This window comes from Carassius gibelio, chromosome B9 (assembly GCF_023724105.1).
Source record: "Carassius gibelio isolate Cgi1373 ecotype wild population from Czech Republic chromosome B9, carGib1.2-hapl.c, whole genome shotgun sequence".
In the NCBI taxonomy this organism is placed as follows: domain Eukaryota; kingdom Metazoa; phylum Chordata; class Actinopteri; order Cypriniformes; family Cyprinidae; genus Carassius; species Carassius gibelio.
This window is the reverse complement of record NC_068404.1, coordinates 12,042,775-12,066,930: the sequence shown is the minus strand read 5'-3', so window position 1 is coordinate 12,066,930 and position 24,156 is coordinate 12,042,775. Positions and strand designations below refer to the sequence as shown.

At 40.0% G+C, this 24,156-nt stretch overlaps 1 protein-coding gene across 3 annotated transcripts in view; it reads right to left on the bottom strand.

The window, feature by feature from the left end:
* The window catches only part of thsd7ba (thrombospondin, type I, domain containing 7Ba), a 245,886-nt gene that overhangs the window by 58,198 nt on the left and 163,532 nt on the right, over window positions 1-24,156 (bottom strand). For all 3 annotated transcript variants that reach the window (XM_052564976.1, XM_052564978.1, XM_052564977.1), the window contains 2 exons: window positions 8,249-8,440; window positions 6,579-6,807 (listed from right to left, as the gene is read on the bottom strand). In XM_052564976.1, coding sequence (XP_052420936.1) covers window positions 6,579-6,807; window positions 8,249-8,440 — 421 coding nt within the window. The remainder of the gene's footprint in view (window positions 1-6,578; window positions 6,808-8,248; window positions 8,441-24,156) is intronic.

Below are 24,156 nucleotides of genomic sequence, written 5' to 3'. Positions count from 1 at the left end.
CTCCGGATGTAACCGATGGAACTCCGTGATGAGGTTGGGGTCTAGTATGTTGTCAGCGTTGACCCAAGATTGTTCCTCCGGACCGTACCCCTCCCAGTCGACCAGATACTGCAGGATGCGTCCTCGACGCCTGGAGTTAAGAAGTTCTCGCACTTGGTAAGTTTCCTCAGTCTCGATCTGGACGGGCTGGGGACTCTGCTCACAGGACCTCCCCTCTCCCTCCTCTCCAGGGGCCACAGCGGGCTTGAGCAGAGATACATGAAAGGTGGGAGAGATGCGATAGGTGTCAGGTAATGCAAGACGGAATGAAACAGGAGTGATCTGATGTGTTATCTTGAAGGGACCCACGTACCTTGGACTTAGTTTCTTGCTGGGTAGTCGGAGACGGAGATCTCGGGTAGAGAGCCACACCCATTGTCCGGGTTGGTATACAGGCCCAGGACGACAACGGTGGTCAGCATGTTCTTTTTGATGGCGGATGGCTCGTTGAAGGTGTACGTGAGCTTGATTCCAAGTCTCCTCACTGCGTTGCAACCAGTCCGTGACAGCGGGTACATCGGTGGGTTCCCCGGACCAGGGAAACATGGGTGGTTGATAGCCTAGGATGCGCTTAAAGGGAGTTATACCAGTAGCTGGTTTGACCAGGGAGTTCTGTGCGTACTCAGCCCAAAGGAGGAACCGTGCCCAATCTTCTTGGTTGGAGCTACAGTATGATCTCAGGAACCGGGTGATTTCCTGATTGAGTCTTTCGACCTGGCCGTTGGATTGAGGATGGTAACCAGAGGTCAAGCTAACGTTTATATTGAGGGCTTGGAAGAAGGCTTTCCAGAGACGAGAGGTAAATTGGGGACCTCTATCGGAGACGATATCCTCCGGTAGTCCGTAGAGACGGAAGACCCAGTTACAGAGTAGTTCGGCAGTCTGTAGAGCAGTAGGCAATTTAGGTAGAGGAATAAGGCGACAGGCTTTGGAGAAACGATCAATTACAGTCAGAACAACAGTGTTACCCTGAGAGACAGGTAGATCGGTGATGAAGTCTATTGCCAGATGGGACCAGGGTCGTTGTGGGATGGGGAGTGGTTGAAGCAATCCGGCTGGCAATTGGCGGGGAGTCTTGTGTGCATTACAGGTTTGGCATTGTTGGATGAAAGTTATAGTGTCCTTGGGTAATGATTCCCACCAGAACCGGTTCTGAAGCAGGTGAATGGTAGCCGTGATACCTGGATGACCGGATGCGGGCAAGCAGTGTGTGTGGTTGAGAATTTGATCACGTAAGGTAGGTGGTACGTAGACTTTATCAGGAGGACAAGTTGCTGGAGGTGCGTGTTGAGAGTTGTGTTGTTGGATAAGCGTCATGATGTCCCATTGTACTGGTGCAATAACTACTTTGAAAGGGAGTATGGACTCTGGTTCGGATGGAATCTGTTCGTCTTCGTGAATACGGGATAGCGCATCTGCCTTGGTGTTCTTGGAGCCTGGACGGTAGGTAACTGAGAAGTCGAATCGGGAGAAGAACAGTGACCATCTGGCCTGCCGTGGATTGAGGCGCTTGGCTGAGCGCAAATACTCAAGGTTTTTATGATCGGTTAGTACGGTGAAAGGAAGGTTGGCCCCCTCCAGCCAGTGTCTCCACTCTTCGAAGGCCGCTTTCATAGCGAGAAGTTCACGGTCTCCTACGTCGTAGTTACGTTCAGCAGCATTGAGTTTGCGGGAGTAAAAGGCACATGGGTGAAGTTTACCGGTAGAACCCTGGCGTTGGGAGAGAATAGCCCCGATACCAGTGTTGGAGGCATCCACCTCGACGAGAAACTGGAGATATGGGTCAGGATGATGGAGTATGGGAGCGGTCACAAACCTTCTCTTTAGTTCCTGGAAAGCTTGAAAAGCAGCTTCAGCCCAGTGTAGCCGATGGGCTCCTTTCTTGACCAGAGACGTGAGGGGACTAACCACAGAGCTGAAGTTCCTGATGAAACGGCGATAGAAATTAGCAAACCCCAGAAAGCGTTGAAGCTCCTTTAGTGTCCTTGGTACTGACCACTTGAGAACGGCATTGACTTTGCTCTCATCCATGGCGACCCCCTCTGGGCTGATGACGTACCCCAGGAAGGTGGTGGAGGTGGTATGAAATTCCCACTTCTCCGCCTTAGCATAGAGTTGATGTTCAATGAGTCTTTGCAGCACAGCTCTCACATGTTGGACATGTTCCTCCAGGGTATCTGAATAGATTAGGATATCGTCAATGTATATGATAACAGTTCTATTTAGCATGTCTCTGAAGATGTCATTGACAAAGGATTGGAAAACCGAAGGACTATTGACCAGTCCAAACGGCATCACCCGGTATTCGTAGTGCCCATTGGTGGTTGAGAAAGCTGTCTTCCACTCGTCCCCCTCCCTAATGTGGATGAGGTTGTATGCGCAGCGCAGATCCAATTTGGTGTAGTACTGTGCAGTACGTAACTGTTCTAAAGCAGAGGGCACCAGTGGTAGAGGATAGCGAAACTTTACTGTTATTTCGTTGAGTCCACGATAATCGATGCAAGGGCGCAGACCTCCATCCCTCTTGCGGACAAAGAAGAAGCCAGCTGAAGCAGGAGAGGTGGATGGACGTATGAACCCCTTCTCCAGCTCCTCCTTGATGTACTTGGCCATAGCTTCTGACTCGGGTAATGATAACGGGAATATTCGACCCCGGGGTGGTGATGAACCTGGAATGAGATCAATGGCACAATCATAGCTGCGATGTGGTGGTAATGTGTTTGCCTGTACCTTGCTGAAGGCGGTGACGTGATCGTGATACTCCTTGGGCAGATTGGAAATGCTGGTGGTCTCCGGGTCTAATGTGACAACTTGTACCGTCATGGGAGAGATGGTCGAGAGGCATGATTTCTGACACTGGGTGCTCCATCTAAGAATTTGTCCTTCTCTCCACGACACCTGAGGATCATGCAGTCTGAGCCAGGGCAATCCCAAAATAACAGGGGTGTTAGATACAGGGAGCACGTAGAACTGAATGGTTTCTTGGTGTAGCAGGCCGGTTAACATTTGGAGATCTTGGGTGCGGTGAGTGATCAACCCAGACCCCAAAGGGCGCCCATCTATTGTGGCTACAGACAGAGAATTAGTGCATGACATTAAAGAGATGTTATTCCCTCTGGCAAATTCCTCAGAGATAAAATTCCCAGCTGCTCCTGAATCAAGTAAAGCAGTGGTGGCTATTTGAACCTTGTCGGTCTTGATTATCAGAGGGACTGACACACAGTTAGAAGGTAAACTCACCGAGGTCGGAGTGTAAGAAGAGCGGCGATTGGGACAAGTGATTCGTAGATGTCCCGGAGCGCCACAGTAGAGACAGAGTCGGTTAACCCTGCGGCGGTGACGTTCCTCCTCAGTCAGATGATAGGAGTTTATCTGCATGGGCTCCGTAGTTTCTACGGGTCGCGTTACCGCAGCGGGGAAGAGGCGTGGAGCACTGACACGGCGAGAGCGTTGCAGGTTATCAATGGTTATAGTAAGTGAAATAAGATCACTCAGAGTTCTCCCTTCATCACGGCAAGCGAGTTCGGTTTGCAGTTCGTGATTAAGCCCCTTGCGAAACAATACCTTCAGCGTGTCACTCACCCATGACGTCTGAGCAGCCAAAGTGCGAAAGTTCAAGGCATATTCCGCTGCTGTTAATCCTCCCTGCGATAATTCAAGCAACCGCTCACCCGCTCCTTTCCCCTCTCGGGGGTGATCAAACACCTCACGGAAACGTATCAGAAAGTCAGTGAAAGTGGTGAACGCCGTTCCATCCTCGCGCCATACAGCCGTTATCCATTCCAAAGCTCTTCCCATTAATAATGAACACACGAAGGCGATCCTACCAGCATCAGTGGTGTAAAGGGTGGGTTGTTGTTCAACGAACAGCGAGCACTGTAGTAAGAAGCCCTTACACTTGGTAGAGTCCCCGTCAAATTTCTCCGGGTAAGCCAGTCGAGGATTAACGTGAGTTGGCGTTCCTGCCATGTGGGAAGCGGTGACCGCTGCAGGTGGGGTTGACGTCACGGCAGAGCTGTGGAGGTTTTGAACAGCCTTTACCAGTTCCTCCGTGACGGAAGTGAGACGATTCAATTGATGTTGATTAGCAGCGATCTGATTTGCCTGGGCTGCCATGGTAGCACACAGATGATCGTAAGCCGCTGGATTCGGTTGTGGCGAAGTCTTCTGTAACAACTCATCAGACAGGGAATCCATTTAGCAGGCTTTATTGAAAGACTCGAGGTCGTACAGGCGGGGATCAGGACCAGCAAACACAACAGTAGAGATAACCAGAATCGTCGTCAAACACAAGCAGAAGTTCAGGGGAAACAGGCAAGATTCAGAGTCCAATAAACAATCCAAGGTCAAGAGGCAGGCAGCAAAGGTTCAAGAGACGGTAAACAAAACAGTACTGGTAACAGGAAATCAAACACGGGAAATAACGCTTGGAAATGTTAGCCGGAGCAAAACAAGACTTCGCGTTTGGCTAATGGAGTTGTGCAGCTTATATATCCGTGCCAATGAGCTGCACCTGTAGGTGATCAGAGTAGGGGTGCGGGGATGATGGGTAGTGTAGTGCGAATCAGTATAGGTGAGTGTGAGAGTCAGTATTCCGGAGATGGAGCCCTCTGCTGGCCAGTAGAGGGAATCACGGGGTTCGTCTCCGTGACATTTGCATTGCACTTTTACAGAACCTGATTTGTTTTCCTCTTTATGCAAGTATACCAGGAACAGAGGATTAATAGAGAAGCGGTCTTGCAGCAGTAAGATAAACAAACATCTCCCTGTTGGGTCAATTCATATATCAGGGTGTTTAAATAGCTCAGCCCTGCTGTTTTAAATGAAGTGAAGATCTGAACACACTCCACCTACGTATGAAGCATTAGATGCTTCCACATGATGACAAAACATGCGCTTTAAAACTGATGCTTGCTTCTTTCTGCCTCCAGCACATGTGGCAGGGCACAAGGGATATGATATGTGTGTGACACAAACACATACATTTACTCTCCATCAAACACAGAGTCCAGACAGCTTCCCTCTCAGAACTGAGGTCAAGCCGGAACCTATAACAAGGCCGGTGAAATACACCAGCCCATAAACTCACTATTACGTTGGTGTCATTAATATAAAACAAAGAAATAGATTAATGGCTGCATTATTTATGAGTCCTTTTTCCTAATGCACAACACATTATCTTCTCCATGCAATGCAATAGAACATTTTATCCTACCCAAAGTGCCCTTACAAAACTCCCACAGGAAACGTTTATCAAGAAAAGACCTGGAGCAACATAAACCTCCACCCTTCTCATACAGGAAATGGAGAGAATCAGTCAAGCCTGCATTCAGACTCACTCACATCACAAGACTGAGAAAATTGACAGACTCAATGTACAAGATATGGTTTCAGCACAAGCAAAACCAAGCACTCTTCTCTAGAGAAAAGGTCAGGGAAATGTGAAACTCTTGAGAATCGCTTTCAACTTTTACTGTACATTTCATTCATGCTGTATAAAATACCGCAACCTGCAGCAAACACCAGCAATATTTTGTAATTGCTCGAGCGAAGATGTTTGAATGCAAACCTATCAAAGAGGGATTTCAGGATTACGTGATGGCATAGCAAAAAATACACAAAACCCTAATTCCCAATTTTGCTGTTCACAGACGCATCCCAGAGAAGCAGATTCTAATAATATTTACTGCTCTGATCAAACAAAATGTACATATATTTACAAAAGCTAGCAGAGGGAAATGTTTCCATGTGGAAAGTTCATTATTGACCAAATACGTGTATGTAATAATCGAAAACATCTATCTGGAAGAGAAAATGCTGACAATGTTTTAAAGATGAAGCTATAAAAATGGATGATCCCATAAAGGAAACAGGCTGGATTCAGGAACACTGTAAAACTTTTATGTCAGCACATATTTGATGAGCTATCTGAATGTATTTTACAAGATGCTGGTTTAGCTGTTGTCATGTTTTTATATTGGCCCCACCCAAAAAAAAAAAAAAAAAAAAGCATAAGCATTAAAGGCATTACAGCATTTTGCTCATTCATACATACTGTATGGCATGTCCAAAAACCAATCCCCTCATTTGTTCATTCATACATACATACAGTGAATGCCTCATATGCATGTAAATGAGATAAAGTGCAGTAGTGCCTACATCTACGACTAAATTGTGCATGTTATTAGTCACACCGGATCTCAAAAGATGAAAAATCTCAATGAAATATGATCTCGCTGTACTGAAAAAAGCGCATTTCCAAAATCTAACTTTAATCAGATTTAAAATCACAAAAATAAAGATTACAGCATCTATCTGACAGGTTTAGTAATTTTTCACTGTTATTTTAAATTAAAAGCAGTGATCACCACAGACTAGTAAAATATACCATTTCAACTTCATACTATGAGCATTGGTGGAAAATCTGTGTGCTTTAATAATCTAACCTCCACAAAATGCCACTGTGAACACTTTTAGTGTGGTGTGTGGAAACCTACAAATCCACAGATTATACATTTCATACATAAAAAATTAGGCACCTTTTGGGAATAACTGGCCCGACGCCCGTTTTCATGCAGACCACTTTACGAATCTGCACCCCGACTGCACAGGTGGCCGTTCCGTTCCAGTAGCCAGTGCCATTTAGATTCATGGAGGAGTCCTCAATGCATGGTCCCCATGGCGACGCTTCCCAGTAGAAGGAGATGCATGGATGATCATTACAAGTTCTCCACTCCTCCAGAGCAGCAGCAGCTGGACATGTCTTAGCTGAGAATGGGAAAGATCATTAACTGCGTTACAGATTGAAATGTCTCTCTTAAGTTTGCTTTAATGCTCCATAAAATGTTAACGAGCTACATGAGCTCAAAGACACATGAAACAGAAATCTACTGGGACATGTGAAGGCATGTACTATAGATATATGAAAGGAGAAATAGGCTGAGGTTTGTTTACGTGCTACATAAACTGTATAAAAATAATTGAACAGTTGTTAGTTGGTAGTTGTTAAATTTAGGTATTGGGTAGGATTAGGGATGTAGAATATATGCTCATGCAGAATATGTGCTTTATTAGTACTAATAAATGATAAGCAGCAACTAGTTATTAGTGAGAATAGGTCCCTATAGATGGCTTCATCGGGTGCACGTGCCTGGCTGTATAACCTTCTTTTGTAACACATGAAAGATGATATTATAAGTAATATCATACCAGTTTTTGGAGGGTAAGTCCATGAAGGCAATGGCCAGATTACTTTTTTTTTTAAACCACACTAAATAGTGCAGCATCTGCCATCAACCATAAAATCCAAATAAAAATCAGCTTATCTGTATCAGCCAGAGACCGAGTCAAAACTTTCTTGTACTTGAAATCAACAGAACAGGAAACTGAATGTGTATTCCACACGTGATGCAGGAACACCTGTGACAAGTTCTCTGGGATCAGCCTCCAAAATTACTCCTGCACTTATAATTAAAAGTAATTCCTACACCATATGCCCTTGAAGCTAATGACATTGTATTGACATTCAGCCTTTTTCCATAACACAGGGCTTCATTATGAGTGTAACGGAGACCGGCGGAATATTAATAAGGGCTTGTCTGATTAATGACATTCTGTAGAAGGTGTGTAGAGGAGGCTGATGCTCTATTTCCATTTTCCAGATGCATGGAAAGAAGTGTATGTAAGAGCCGTTACTCATGTGTGTGTGATGGCAGAGGGGGCGAAAGTAGTCTCTAAACTAAAGTACAGTATATTTAAGTCTTAATTACACAGCTCTTTCTGTCATTCCAGAAGGACTGTGTGTGATTGGAAAAGCCCACAGCTGTACGTAGGCAGACAGAAAAATGAGACCCTGTGAACACATTTTTATCTCTGCTCCTCTGAAACAAATATACAGAGTGCAAAATTGCTCCTCTGCTCACGAAAACAAACTGATGAATGGTATTATGTCACCCTCGGAGTGATATTAAGAGTAAATTACTTCCCTTGTCAAATCAATATCACAGGATTAAATTATCTGTTTGTTTTTTCATTTTATAAACTTTTTTTATTGTAATAGATAGGAAGGTGCAGGGAGACTGACATGTTACGAAATGAAACATGCAGGCCACCATGTACCATTATGAATTTGCACGCTTCAATATGAACTGGTCAGACATTTGTTAAAACATTATTCTCCGATTTCTGTGGAAGATGAAAGCCAACTGACCTTCTCCCGGTAAGCCTAATACGGTCCGTGTGCGGCTTTGTCTGCCCTCTGAGCTTTTACTGGAGCAGCTGTGGGAGCAGGAGGACCAATCAGACCATGAGCTGAGCACACAGTCACCCGAACACGCCATCACACAGGACACCTCTTTAGGGGGCGGCTCATCTTCACACAGCTCCTCAGGAACAAGCTGCCCTGTTCAGTGGAACATGACACGAGTTGTAATGTCACCATCATTACTCGGTGCTCAAAAATAGACTTTATTGTTGTTTTTTTTCAAAGCAAGTGCATATTTCTTCACTGAAAAGAATGAAAAAAAAAAACATTCAATATTAGATATACAGTATACAGAAATGTGTGTAGAAATGTCAGTATTTTTGCTCAAATAAATACAGTATTGGTAATCATAAGAAACATTTTTAAAGAAAGGACAGTGGTGTATACTTAAAAAATATATATATTATATGATAATAAAAACATGTAGCTGAATACACACACACACACACACACGTTTGTTTTTGTGAAAAGTGGGGACATCCCATAGGCGTAATGGTTTTTATTATGTAGAAACTGTATATTCTATCGCCATTCACCAACCCTACACCTAACCCTAACCCTCACAGGAAACTTTGTGCATTTTTACTTTCTCAAAAAAAACTCATTCTGTATGATTTATAAGTGTTTTGAAAAATGGGGACATGGGTAATGTCCTCATAAGTCACCCTCTCCTTGTAATACCTGCGTCATACCCATGTCATTATACAGAGTTGTGTCCTGATATGTCACAAAAACATGCCCCCCCCCCCCACACACACACACACACAAACTTTCTGTGACCTAAATGTTCTCTAGACATCATCACTGGCCTTGCAAACTCATATTTTTCAAGCACAGACTCACGGTACCTTTACAAGACAGAAATTCAATGCGCTTTGAATAAGCCATTCAATGAAATAGCCACATAACTCAGCATTACCAAAGTAAATCATGATTATTATGCGGCCCCCATTATGAATGTGCTCATATTCACAGCTTTCATCCTTTTAATGCAACTTAGATGAAGACAAAGTGGTTTTTATCTCCAAATAAGAGATCAACAGTTGTGATTCATCAGCCTTTTTGTGTTCAATCATTGAAATGGGAAACGTGAAAATAGAGGGGGCAATTTAGATTTCATTATGATGAACACAACCAAGTCCTGAACGCTAATATTCTGAAGACGCTCCAAACTCTTACGATCAAGCCTGTCAAAGCTACAGCTGCACATCACACTGCCGCGATAATGCCATCAATTTCTCCGCAAGAAAAAGGTCTGCTCTTCAATCTTCAAACAAATTAACCAATGGAAATATTTGCTTTGTGTGCTGCCACTGATTTTACTAATGACTGCTTGATAAGATGGGCAGAATGTGTTTCCTTTCGCCTACAGGAAGGAAGCTTTGAACAGGAAAAGGTATTTGAGAGGATGAACCAAAGGCCATTTAATTTATTAGATGCCAGTGAGCTATCAAAAGACAGAAGAGAAAGAGAGCTGGGCTGTCTGCTGAGGCTGGCGAGAGGAAAACTCTCATTTCATGCATGAAAGAGAGACATTAATCCTTCCATTCACTTCTCTAGGATTACACCAAACTTTCCTATAATGATTAAACCCTAAAAAACATCCCCAACAAACAGACACACCCTTCTTATGCACCACCATAACGGATCAATTTCCAAAAATGTTGAATAAGTGAAGAGCGTCAGCGCTCACGACGAGGCATCGTTATTTCTGTTGAACCTTGTCATTTACTTTCAAACATGCAGTTGAGCAAAAACAACCCAGGGGCAGATTTGTTATCTATTTATTTTTTCCCTTGCTGTAACTGCATCCATGTCAAGAGGCTAAGAACGTGAGATGGGTGATCTTCTTGATCCAGTGAGGCAGAGATGGAAGATATTCCCCAAGGCGAGTCTCCAGCCCTCCGCCTCCAACTTTTAGCACCAGGCTTCTTGAGCCATCAAAGCAGAGGGGCTGGCAAGAAGGGGCTGTAGGCATGTTCTTGGCAATCAAACTGCTATTGCCAAACACTGCTGGCGGCCACGTGACCTGGACATCAATGAGATTGAAGATAACTGTTGTGTGCATGAGGTGGAGGACCCCTGAGCACAATTTAAACTGCAGACAGAACGGGAAACCTCCATTCATCCACAGCGAGTTCTCTAAATCATGAAAAGAGGGGTTTGAAAAGGAGGTATTTGATCTATTCTTTGATGCTGATGTCAGAGATCCAAGATATTGAGGAGATTTACTGACCATGGCACAGCTGGGTTTTCAGCAGCCACTTCTCCAGTCTTCACATGAAGACTTCACAGTGTCACATGATCTTTCAGAAATCATTCTGATGTGCTGATTTGGTGCTCAAGTAACTTTTTCAGTCCCTCTGTAGTGAAAATCAAGTTTGTTTTTTTTCTGTTGTTTATTTGTCTATGTGGTGTTTTTAATATGTTTTTAGACAAACCATGTGCCAATCCATAAATCAACACCATTGTTGAGTATTTTCTCCTTAAAACTGTCCAAAGGCTGACCCACAATTGCGGTTTGAAACAGCCCTCGGTTTGCGACATCATAAACCAATAACCAATCACATCAAGGGATCGATTCCTATCACTAGCATGCAAAATGTACCAATACCAACACGAAACCCAAAAAAAAAGATTAGAGTACAAAACCCATGAAACCATGTTTTAAAATGAATTTAGAACCGCTAACTTGCATTATAAACCATGTCAACAGTTTAAAAGTAGCCTGGAGTCAGACCCACCTCACCCGCATCGGTGTCTGCACTTCACACGCGTACACTTGTGGGGGGCGAATTACGAATCACAAACGGCTGTATTCGAGTCTTCAAGGCATTTTAGGACACAACATCATCAAGTAAGTGAAAGTGAAAGTGAAGTGACATTCAGCCAAGTATGGTGACCCATACTCAGAATTTGTGCTCTGCATTTAACCCATCCGAAATGCACACACACAGAGCAGTGAACACACACACACACACACACACACTGTGAGCACACACCCGGAGCAGTGGGCAGCCATTTATGCTGCGGCGCCCGGGGAGCAGTTGTGGTTCGATGCCTTGCTCAAGGGCACCTAAGTCGTGGTATTGAAGGTGGAGAGAGAGCTGTTCATGCACTACCCCCACCCACAATTTCGTCCAGCCCGAGACTCGAACTCACAACCCTTCGATTGGGAGTCCAACCCTCTAACCATTAGTTAGAGGGATACGAAGTAAGTAACTTTACCGAATGTTACAGTATTCACTGTAGTTGTCCCCTGGTAAAAACATAGTTTTATCAGTCATTATCCATGTATGCCATTGTCTTGCATTTACTACAGTTCAGTGGATCAGGAGGCACTGGCTGAGTCACTGAGTGGAGGTGGGACTGATTTGCATATTCATAGATCAGCGTATACATTACATTCAAGCAATCTACTCGGACATGTGTGATAAATGAAATATAGTTTTATGATGCTTCATTTATCAATACTTAAAGCAGTTATAACTGCACCTAATTGAAGAATTCCCCATTATGAAAAAATTGAATGAAGCATAAAGTGCAATTATTCTGCTGTTAGTGCATATCATACACCGCTGGTCCAGCAGCTGGCTGGCTAATGTGGTCATGGTCATTCATATCACACCAACATTCAAAACAAAATATGTATATTGTGTTGAACAGCTATGTCTTTAGACATAATATATAGTGCAGAAGTTTGATCATCAACACACACAGCAGAATAAATAGTGATGAGAAACAGTAAATTCACAAAAAGCTCCAGAGAAAGAAAATAACAGGAATTATGCTGCAAAAATGACAGTTCAAGAGTCAGAAATAAAAACCAAGCGGCGAATGTTTTCATTTTAACCAACTGCACAGGGCTGTTATTCTCTTCTTCTGAATAATGCACAAACTGTAATACCATAACAGCTACTTGGCAATTTGAACACCTAACTATAATAAGTTAAATTGCAGAAAGAATAATGTCAGAGCTCCAAATAACAGCACTGACTTATGGGTCACATTGCAGGCATCAAATAATTCCAACTTCCCACCTCCCTAAATCAATCCACTTCCCCTCTCTAATACGATATATCAGAAATAATTGCGAAAGTTTGAAAGGATCACTTTGCCCCAGGAGAGCTGGATGAAAATGTGCATGCAGATTGGGGAAATTAACCTTAACAGCCCACACAGAGAGCAAAAAAGCACTGGTAGGGCCACATCTTCCTGGCTGAAATCTCTTTGGCTCTCTTGCATTTAAAAGGAGAAAAGAATAAATAAATAAAATAGTGCTGCTTGTGAGCACCCCTTAATCTGTGGACCATTTCATGCATCGCTGTTCACAAAGTACAAAACCCTCCACACAAAAATGAAAGAGTAGGAGGGAGAGAGATCAAGAGAGTAACCCTTGATTTCCCTGCAAGCAGACACAAAACTAGTTTGTGGAAAAAGAGAAAAACTACCTTTAATTTAATCCAGTATTAAAGTCTGAACAGAGCTGAGACAATGTACATAACTGGAAGTGATACTGAGCGTAATAACAAGAGACCTATTCTCAGTCAACACTTCTTTTTCATGCAGAGTCAAGGACAAACTCATTCCTTTAATAGCTCACAAGGGATTGCAGATGTAACATTCTTTTTGAAATCTCAGAGAGATGAAATTAAATACTAAAAATGTGAGTCAAGTAACAATAATAATTAAAAAAAAAACTTTAATCATAATTGTAATTTATAAAGCTGCTGTGTATAATTGGCGGCACCAACAGAGGCGTGGCTAAAGGTGTCCACACAATAGCAGATGAGTACAATTAATTTAGCTAAGATTAGACATGCACTAATTGGCTACTGGAATGAAACTTTAACAATCAGAGCAGCATAACATGGCTCAGAGCAATTTCAAATAAATGAGCCAGCCTGTGTGGGTTGTTTTAAAAACTACCGTTATAATTTGCATACCTATTCTAGCTGAATGAAAAAAAGTACCTTAAAAAAAACAAACACATTTCAGGTGAGGACACCGCTTTTTGTCATGGCCAATTTTGTCCCCACCACTCAATAATAATCTTTCTTGTGTTAAAATGGAAAATAATAATAATAATAATAATAACTTTGCGGCAGGGATTTGTGCAACACAAAGGAATTGTTGAGCAGGAGTTTTTATTTCATTACAATGTGTTAGCCTGATGAGTTCCCATGTCAGCGTTGGAATCTGAAGTTGTTCTCTGTCTATGCTTTGGTCGTAATTAGTGGTGGATCTTAATATATAGAAATGTTCCCTCATGCACAGCCTTTAACCACAATCTACATTTCAATGAGTTCACAAAATCACATGCACATAAATGCACCTCCACTCCTGATAAAAAACTACTGACGTACAAATGAAATTGTTAGCGCTGTTCTCTTTTAATTTACATTTTTTAAATACAAATTTATATTGCAATAATTTCACATTCCATATTCAAATTAATGTAGAAACAACAAAGATAGTATTTTCTTTAATGTCATCCTTTTGTATGACTAAAGGAAAGCAACACTGATACCAATACTGCTGATTCCCCCCCCCCCCCACCTAAAATATTTGATTGTTATACCATGTTTTGTTCTTCTTAATATTTACAAATGAACACAAATGGTATGAATTTTGAAGCACAAAAACAACAAACAAAAACTTATGCCATAAAAGATAAATATATAAAAATAAATAAATAACTGACTAGTTGAGCCGGAAGTTTCATTGCTCAGATAAACAGAAAAGTTGAAAGCGTCATAGTGTTTTGTTATTTCACTGTTGTGTTTGCACAGTAAGTAGAAAGTATGTTAATATCAAATAAATTACCTTATCTTTAGAGATTAAATTAATTTGCAGAGGGATTTGGTGCATTACGTTTCAATGCAATTTAGAATTAAGTGACAAGATCTGACTACGCTGTTTAAAATGAACAATTTTCTTTTCTGTTCCAGCTCAGCCACTCACACCACTTAGTATTCATTGACACATCAAGAAAACATAAATATTAATGCTGAAAGGTCCATGTAAACACTGAATCCTCATTATCAACAGAGGTGTGTACAAACAGCGGCTGCTTATGCGGCGCAGCATACCAGAGAGAATCATGGAGATGAACGTGAATGAAGAACGGGAAACCCACCTGTCAGACCTCCATAGGGGGCAGACCTTGCTCTGAATCCAGTCTGTCGCATTATATTAATACTGATATCAGTAACCACTAATGATACTCATAAAGGAATGGTTTACATGAAATGCAAATCAACCGTGTAAACAAATTCAAAGAGAGAAAATAATGTTCAGACACGCAGGAGAGAAATGTCAAATGTGATCATCACTCTACAACAGACTGAAGATGAAACGTTACCCTTAGAGATATCACAACTATGACCTTTAGAGAATGGAAACAAAAACTAACCCTGGAAGACATCAGGTTGGTGGAATGTGTCACGTCACACAATCTTCTTCTGAGTAAAGTCACAGCACAAAGGTCAGGGAGACAGAGGACAGCTGTCATTAAAATACAAACAACAACCTATGGATGGAATGGAAAGTGACACGTGATGGTTTTTCACAATACTTGAATGTGATGATGGCCAACGGAGAAAATTCATGAATAATAATATTGAGGTAACACATATGTACACCTATATAAATAAATACATAAATATACCTTATTGGTCTGAATACAACATAATGTTTTTTTCTTGGAAATCCATCTGAAAAAAACGTGGTTATCTTATATTCATGGTCTAGACTTTGACATGTCAATAATACACCCATGACAATAGGTGGCAACAAAAACGCATAAAACGAGTGTGCCATGAAATAAGTAATGTAATGTGTGTTCACGAGTGAAAACAAAAGAAAAAGAAAATGCTTATAGCATGAGTCGTGACTGCCATTATCCTGATGGGACCAAACTTTCTCTGTACCTGATTTTAAAACATGAGACAGTACCCAGATTTGAAGACTACAATAAGATTTCACTTCCACTGTTAATACATTTTTTGTAGGCTACTATGAGATGGATGAACTAAATGTAATATCATTTAAATGGGCTACCTGTTATTTTTATGGTATATCAAAAAGTGTATATTTTTAAATGTGATTTTTGTTGGTACATTTTACCAGTATTTCCCATACTTTCAAAAACAAACATTTTAATAGGAAAAATATGCAATATGGAAATAATTTAGGAAAATTGTTTTACAGAGAGAGAGAGAGAGAGAGAGAGAGAAATTAGTTTTTCAAAAAAACTTTTTCCAAAAGTTACATCAGGAAAAAGGTGGGCCGTCTTATAATCAGGGTTGTCTTATATTTAGGTAAATCCAGTATATGCACAAACACACACACATATCCTTCCACTGAAGGAAAATGAAGCCAAAATGGCCACTGTCATTTTGCACTGAAGATGTCATTTGGAGTGAGAGTTTGTGAAATAGTGATAATGAGGTGAAGCCCCAGTTACAAGCTCCCACCCAAACCCCAGCAGACTCAATAACAAGTGCACTATCATGACAACACACCTCATTTTTATGGCATCAAATCACTAACTAAAACCAAACGTATAGGAAAAATGAACAGTTGCACATATATCAGCATGATATAAACTGACAGAAACCATCTTTGTGAAAAACTGGCCTCACACTCATTCTGGTTTATGATCTATGCTGTGCCACCAAGGGTCACAGAGATCAAAATTACAGAACAACCTAGAGTTTTCTAAATTTCAAGGTCAGTACTATGTCCTATTTGAAGCTATCCCACTAGATGTAGAAGACCAGTTTTTAAGCAGATTTCATAAATTATACACTGTAAAATTTTTCCAGGATTTCACAAGATATAACTGTAATATTTCACAGTTAATTACATTATTATCACTTCACAGGCTTTAACTGTGATAATTCACAATATAATACCGTATTTAGACTTTTACTGTGAAAATAATGCAGGCGCGGGGCTTTTACAAGAAACTACTGTGAATGCCGTCTTTTTTGAGTGGCAACTGCGGCAGCGTCATCAGAGCATCTTCTGAGCTCTCTGATCTACGTGGTCTCATTCGGTGGATTCAGACAGCGGTAAGTGTTTAAATGTCAAACTTTATCAATTTGATGTGTTTTATATGATAGTGCATGTAATTTAAAAGTATGAACCAAATTAGCGTTAGTTGTAGGTTCTGTTGTCATGTTTTTGTAACTTAGTTGGAGCAGACTCACATCGACGTTTAAGCGCGCAAATTTGAATGAAAAGACGTTGGTTGTAGTGTTAATTATACCGTATTAAGTTAACTGTGAGATGTCTGATTAGATACACTGTCGAACATTTAACTTTAGCTTTACTTAAAGCTTATCTTAGTTAAGTTACTCTAACAGCGTTCTCTCTTTTACCACAGCATTTTCTACATTGATCGACGATAAATAAAGTTATAAGGTAAGATGTGGCCTTAATGTGGGTATTATGACAGTTATTATCAACTAGATAAATTATGGTGTTTGTGGATTTGGGCAAAGGTGGATTAAATTCATCTCAAATTAGTAACTTTATAATTTTCTTCCCTGCTGTGTGTGTGAAACGGAGCAACCGTTGTCTTTCTCGTCAACAGAAAAATGAATGGGGGGCTTCATCCAGCTGAGTTCACGCAGCATTTTCAACCGCCATTTTTATTCGGATAATTTTCAAAATATTACTGTTATTGTGTCATGAAATGTAGTTTTAAAAGTATTTCAGGCGAGAATGTAGTTGTTTTAAACTCAAATATGCGGTTTATTTATAATGACAGCGTCTATTTAAAAAATGTGTTTCGCCGATCTCGGAGATGAGCTCCATGCGATCAGCGGGAGCTCCGTCATCATGTATCCGCCGAGAGTAGCCTTACCTCGGCAAGATCTTCTGACATTTGCCGCTGGCTCTGATGTGTCTTTAGTGGTTCAAGATAAAATATAATTCGTTTGGGGTAAAATGAAACGTTTCTTATCTTTGGCCTATATTCAATTTATCTATTAATATGTTTTATATATATATATACTGCTCCCAATAAGTGACAAAATAACGCCAACATTTTCCTATTTACATGTTGTGATTTGTATAGTCACAGTGACTCTAACCATCTTCTAACCGTATACATACTGGGAACTATATTCTCAGAAGGCGAAGCACTGCTACTTGGGGAGTGATTTTCTCACAGCACCTGAGAAGCCCTGTGGTGATGAGCAGAGAGTTTGCTCAGAATTGGAGTAAATCACTCCAGTCTTTGTGCTAAGCTAGGCTAGCGGTGGGTGCGTCAAACAGAGGCACTCAAGGAGATGAGAAGGGTATGTATGGACTTATCTAACTGGGGGATACGGTGAATAAGCTAAAGTCCCAAAAAGTCGGCGTGTTCCTTTAAGCTAGATGTAGTTATGCAGTAAGAAGTTTACTGAAGCTATTAAAGGGTTAGTTCACCCAAAATTGAAAAATCTGTCATTAATTACATCCCCTCACGATGTTCCAAACACAAGAATTTTGTTCTACACAAATTAAGAAAATTTTAAGCAATATGAGAGCTTTCTGATCCCACCTATAGACTACTATGTTATAACCATTTTCAAGTCCGAGAAAGGTAGTAAAACCATCCTTAAAATAGTCCATGTGACTACAGTGGTTCAACCTCAATGCTATGATGCGACGAGAATACTTTTTGTGCCCAATGCAATCACATGCATGATCGAGAATACATCACGTGAACAGCATCGGATACTGGCACAGAAAGGAAAAATGTTGGATAAAGTCGGTATTCTATTTTGTTTTGTTTTGTTTCTGCGCAGTTAAAGTATTCTCGTCGCTTCATAACATTAAGGTTTAACCACTGTATACATATGGACTATTTTAACAATCTTTCCGGGCCTTGAAAGTAAAATAATTGCTGTCCATGGAGGATACAGAAAGCTCTCGGATTTCTTAAAATATCTTAATTTGTGTTCCAAAGATTTTTGGGGTGAACTATCCCTTTAATGTGTTCTATAGTGTCTCCTGATTCAATGTAGAGTTTAGACAGACTGCAAAATAAATGTGTAAAATTAATTGTTTTTACGTTTATTTGATTTTAACATGCCTTGACGTCTAAAAAACATCAAATTTACAGTACTTTACAATAGTTTTAAGTGTAAATTTACATTACTTGCTACTGTGTTGAATTACTATGCAATTTAGCATGCAATTTTTGCTTAAAGGGTTAGTTCACCCAAAAATGAAAATTCTGTCAGTAATTACTCACCCTCAAGTTGTTCCAACCCCGTAAGACCTTCTCTCATCTTCGGAACACAAATTAAAATATTTTTGATTAAATCTGAAAGCTGTCTCACTCCTCCATAGGCTTCTAAGGGATTGAAACTTGCTGGCCCAGAAAATGTATTAAAAACATCATTAATATAGTCCAAGTGACTACAGTGGCTCAATCTTACGTTTACCAAGCAACGAGAATACTTTTTGTGCGCAAAACCCCCCCAAAAATAATGACTTTATTCCACTATTCATTTCCTTCTCTCTGGGCCTCGGGTGAATTCATGTAGTATAACAGCGTAGCGCTTCTGTGTTATACGCTGTTTTACTACATGAAAAAACTCAAGGCCCACAGAGAAGGAAATGAATTGTGGAATAAAGTTTTTTTTTTTTTTTTTTTACGCACAAAGTATTCTCGTCGCTTTATAAACTTAAGATTGAGCTACTGGAGTCACTTGGACTATTTTAAAGATGTCTTTAATACATTTTTCTGGGCCAGCAAGTTTCAAACCCTTAGAAGCAGATGGAGGAGTGATCCAGCTCTCATATTTCATCAAAAATATCTTAATTTGTGCTCTGTAATTACTGACAGAATTTTCATTTTTGGGTGAACTAACCTTTTAACCTCAATCATGTTACTTTCAGTCCTGTTACTCACGTGAAAAATAATAGGACTGGGTAAAAGTAACAGGAGTGATTAGAGTCCTGGTTTGTTGATTTAATATTAATTGAGAGTACTATTCACATTTTTTTTAATAGTTGAAATTACTTAAATTGTAGACATTTTAGGATTAGTGTTACAATGCGAGCACCATACTTACAGGGAGTCAGTCCACCACAGAGTAACTTAAACTTTTTGTCTTTCTTATCTTTTGTATATAGTGGATAGAACCCACACTATGCAGGTGCCAGCTGCGAGGGAAGGAGAGAGACACCTGCGACCCTCTCTATTCCCACCTTTTTGTCTTTTCTTACATCTCTCTCCCTCACTCTCTCTTCTCTGTCTCTTTCTTTCTCTTTTGACACACATTCCTGTTACCCAGTGTCAATCCCTGTTGCCCAGTGTTTTATTCATGTAATTAAATTGTATTTTACTTCTAAAAAATAAAAGTTATGTCACTGTTTTTATCAGTTTTGTTTGGTCCATCATTTATGCTAAATCACAGTAATAGATAGACATTCACAGTTATGTACAGTAATTCTACAGCTGCTTACTGCTAAATTACAGTAATAGATAGTGTAATTTCACAGTTAAATACATTAATTCTACATCTGCTTGCTGCTAAATTACAATAATAGACACTAATTTCACAGTTAAATACATGAATTCTACAGCTTCTTACTGTTAAATTACAGTAATACATAGACACCAACTGTAATTTCACAGTTAAATACATTAATTCTACAGCAGCTTACCGCTAAATCACAGTAATGCGATGTCAGATTTACTGTGAAGTCACAGTATACAGCTGTCATTTCACAATAATTTACTGTAAAAATGTTACAGTAACTTACTGTGAAAGTCATGCAATTATTAACCTGCAATTTATTGTAAATTTACAGTCAAATAATTAACAGTGTATATATATTCTGCACAGTATAAAATATTAGAGGTGTAAGAGGTGTCATGTTTGAGAGATGATTTCTGCAGCAGGAAATGTGCCTCTACACAGCTACACAACAGAGTGAATGCAAATGTTTGTCAGAATCTCCTTCAGCAACATGTGGTTCCTTCCCTGTGAGCATCTCCAAATCAGCCCACAGTTTTCATGCAAGACAATGCCCACTGTCACACTGTAAAACAGTTCCTTGAAGCTGAGAACATATATTTACACACACACACACACCTTTGTTTTTGTGAAAAGTGGGGACGTCCCATAGGCGTAATGGTTTTTATACTGTACAAACTGTATATTCTATCACCCTTCACCAACCCTACACCTAACCCTAACCCTCACAGGAAACTTTGTGCATTTTTACTTTGTCAAAAAAACTAATTCTGTCTGATTTATAAGCGTTTTGAAAAATGGGGACATGGGTTATGTCCTCATAAGTCACCATCTCCTTGTAATACCTGTGTCATACCCATGTCATTATACAGAGTTGTGTCCTGATATGTCACAAAAACAAGAGCACACACACACACACACACACACATACATACATATATATATATATATATATATATATATATATATATATATATATATATATATATATATATATATATATATATATATATATATATATATATAAATAAATAACTGAAGCACAAAAACTTCTCTACTTTAATTTTGTTAATTTTTGATACTTAAATCAAATATGTACTGCAAAATGTAAAATAAATAATGTCTGTCACATTACATAAGGAGTCAAGGAAGCTAGGAACAAGGAAACAAGGAATTCACGAAACGAGGGTCTTTAATAATCCAAATTGGGAACATAGAGCACATGGAAGACATTCAAGAATCGACAAACACTAACAGAATGGACTGGGGTTTTTAAACTCAGGATAGCGATGGAACTATGAGACACCCCTGGAATCGGAACAAAACAAACAGTCCGGGGGTGTGACAATGCCATACCTTGATTATATATTTTCTCTGAGGTCTATGTTATAATGTTGTACATTGACCACTCTAAGTAAATGTGCCATGTTTTACTGGTTTAAAATCCCCTATTAAGATTAAATGAGCAACACTTTGTTTTTAACTGCTTTAAAAGAAACGTTATGACAGCAGCAATATGTTAAATTATGGTACAATAAACTATTAAGTATCTTCTCAAAATATCTATATTTGATTTGTAGCAGAAACGAGTCAAATCAGACAAATCAAAGAGTCTATCAGAGCTGTGTGCATTGAAACATGAGCTGAATTCCTCAGGAAGTCATAAATCAGTTCTAGTGCCACAGGAACCAAACAAGATAACCAACCAACCAACTTGTTCACACAACAGCTTTCAACATTAACACCAATAGAACAATTATTGACAATTTTAATTCAAAGAAGAGATTGTCAAATTTATTGTTCGTGATTGGAATGCAACGCTGGACATCACATGTAAACCCAGGAGATCAAGTTAAATACTTGCATTGACTTCCCCCCCCAGCCAGTGAAACCAGACTGAAATTCCTAAGGGGGAAGGGCTTTAAACCTTTGTCTTCACAGAAAAGTCCTTTGCCAGAGAATGGCAAAGAAACCCTTTTTATACATTATATATGGACCAGAATGAACTCAAAAAAGACTTATGAATGAATCATTCCATTGCTTAACTCCATATTCATTTACGTGTAACCCACACATTTGACTATCATGTTATAATCACTTATCGTGTATGTTTTCTTTAAATGACTATGGTATAGCTGAAGGGTACATAGTCGTGTTTGATATGTGTGTGATTGAATTTTCTTGCTTGATATTGCCCTGACAATCATTTATTTGTAAAATATATCATAATCATGTTATAGGAATCATGTCCAAAATTAGACCCTGTGAGGCAAGAACCACATGCTTGGTAAGATAAACAAATGATTTATGATACCCAAGACTCAAGAACATATCTGATTGGTCAAGGCAACATTTGAGGGGTGGCCAACAGGAAGTTTTAAATACTTTGGACACGATGTAATTTGGCTTTTTAGTCATGCCTTTTTTTTAGTCATGCCTTGCTTTTAGTCTGCCTGCTGCTATTAGCCATGTCGGCTTTTAGTTCCAGCCTTGCTCGTGCTATCAGTCATGCCTGCTCTTAGCTTGTAGCTTTGCTACCTAGCTTTAGCTTGTAGCATCTAGCCATGTGGTTAGTCATCATGGTTCTTCGAGCGCGGTTCCAGCGTGCCTGCCTGCTGCTACTTATGCCACAATGAGAAGGAACACAACCTAGTCTCGTCAAACTTTATTTCTTTTCTTTTCCGTTTGAGAGTTTCGTGTTCTGAGTTAAGTTTTGTAACGTCGACCTCGTCTGCGCGTTTGAACTCCGACCAGCCACACAACTCCAGCTTCAGCCAACGCCCAAGCACGGGCTCCCCAAGACGTCACTTCAGCCAACTGAACTTCCAGCCAATCAGCGACACCGGGATACCCTTTCAACGGGAGTCCCTTTCACAGGAAACTAAGGCAACGTATCCCCAGATATTTGTTGTGCTGGTGTATCTAATATAATTTTAGTCACATTGAGGAACTCAATGCAAGGGCTAATTACGTGATTGATGGTTGTTCATGTTTATGCAATTTAACGTATTGCTGTTAACTTGGGATTCCATATTTCCATTCTCTTAAACTCATCTTTCCCTAACTTTTGACCTTCCTGCAACTTGTGTGAATGTGTGTGTGCGTGCGTTTATGTTAGATTAGTTTATATGTCTTAGATTTATCTAATAAAGCCTTATTCATATTGAAAAGAGAAGTATCTTGTGTTTTGTGCTTACAAGTTAATGTCTTAAACTGCCGATCTTGTTACTGTGCTAATTGATAGTGTTTTCACTATAGTTTGGATATTAGTATCCAGCGCAGATTTGATGTTAAACGGCTCGTTCACTGAACCGCAGGCGCGTCTCCGTGAACAGCCGTGAAACAGTGATTCTGTTCAAATTCCCTTTAAAATCTTAAATGATTCCCTTTGAGCTAAATTGACCTGTTTCCGATTACATTTATTATGGTGGAGAATGCAGGCAGTTTAACCTAAATTGTGAGCATAAACCAAGTTATTTAATCTTTGATTTTGCTAAAGGAATGACGGATGAAAAGCTTCCGAGACCTGAGTATGTGTGTGTGTTTGCGTGACGTAAGCAGCGCGCGCCCTCCCGCTTGAATGAAAGGAGCTAGAGGAGACTTTAACTCGAGTCCGTCTCCCCTTTGTTAACAGCAGTAAGTGAACTTAAAAGTAAACATCTGAGATCGTACAATAAGGTAGAAATTGAGCGTGTTCCTCATTTGTGTAATGCCTTGTTTTATAGCTGATTTGATTTCACTGCGTGTTCCAGTGTCTCAAACGCTATCTCAGTCACTGTTTGCTGAACGGAGCTAAACTGTTAGTGTTTCAAAAGGGATATAAATCGGTGAATAAAGAATAGTTTTGAGCGGGTTCCTCAATCTATTTATCAAAGTCCCCGTATTCATATTTCATATAGTTTGATTGCCAGTGCGTGTTCCACTGCCGAATCAAATTTGATATTCTACTCCCCTAAATTAACGTTAAACATTAGAGAACAATGTTTGCCCATTTGTATCCGTTCACAAAGTGAATGCAATCTCGCGTAACACTGCGTGTGTCCGAGAGTAATTTGAATGGGAGTGTTTTAAAAGCTTGATCAAGTAAAGTTTAACTGTGTACCGACAGCGAAGGAAAACTTTTATGTTTGTGTCCAGAAAAACTGGCACGGAGATTCAAATTGCTGAGGTTGATATAACTGTGTTCCCTTAACTACAGCAGGAAGCTGCTATTTGAATTAAGATAAATTTAACTCTATACAAACTGAGAGTTTAAGTGCCACATCGCAAAACCAACTGAAAGGCGGTGTTGTTATTTGTACAGTGTTGAAATGAGCCGACATTTCATGTAACATGCTTAACTGTATTTGCAACAATGCAACGATTCAT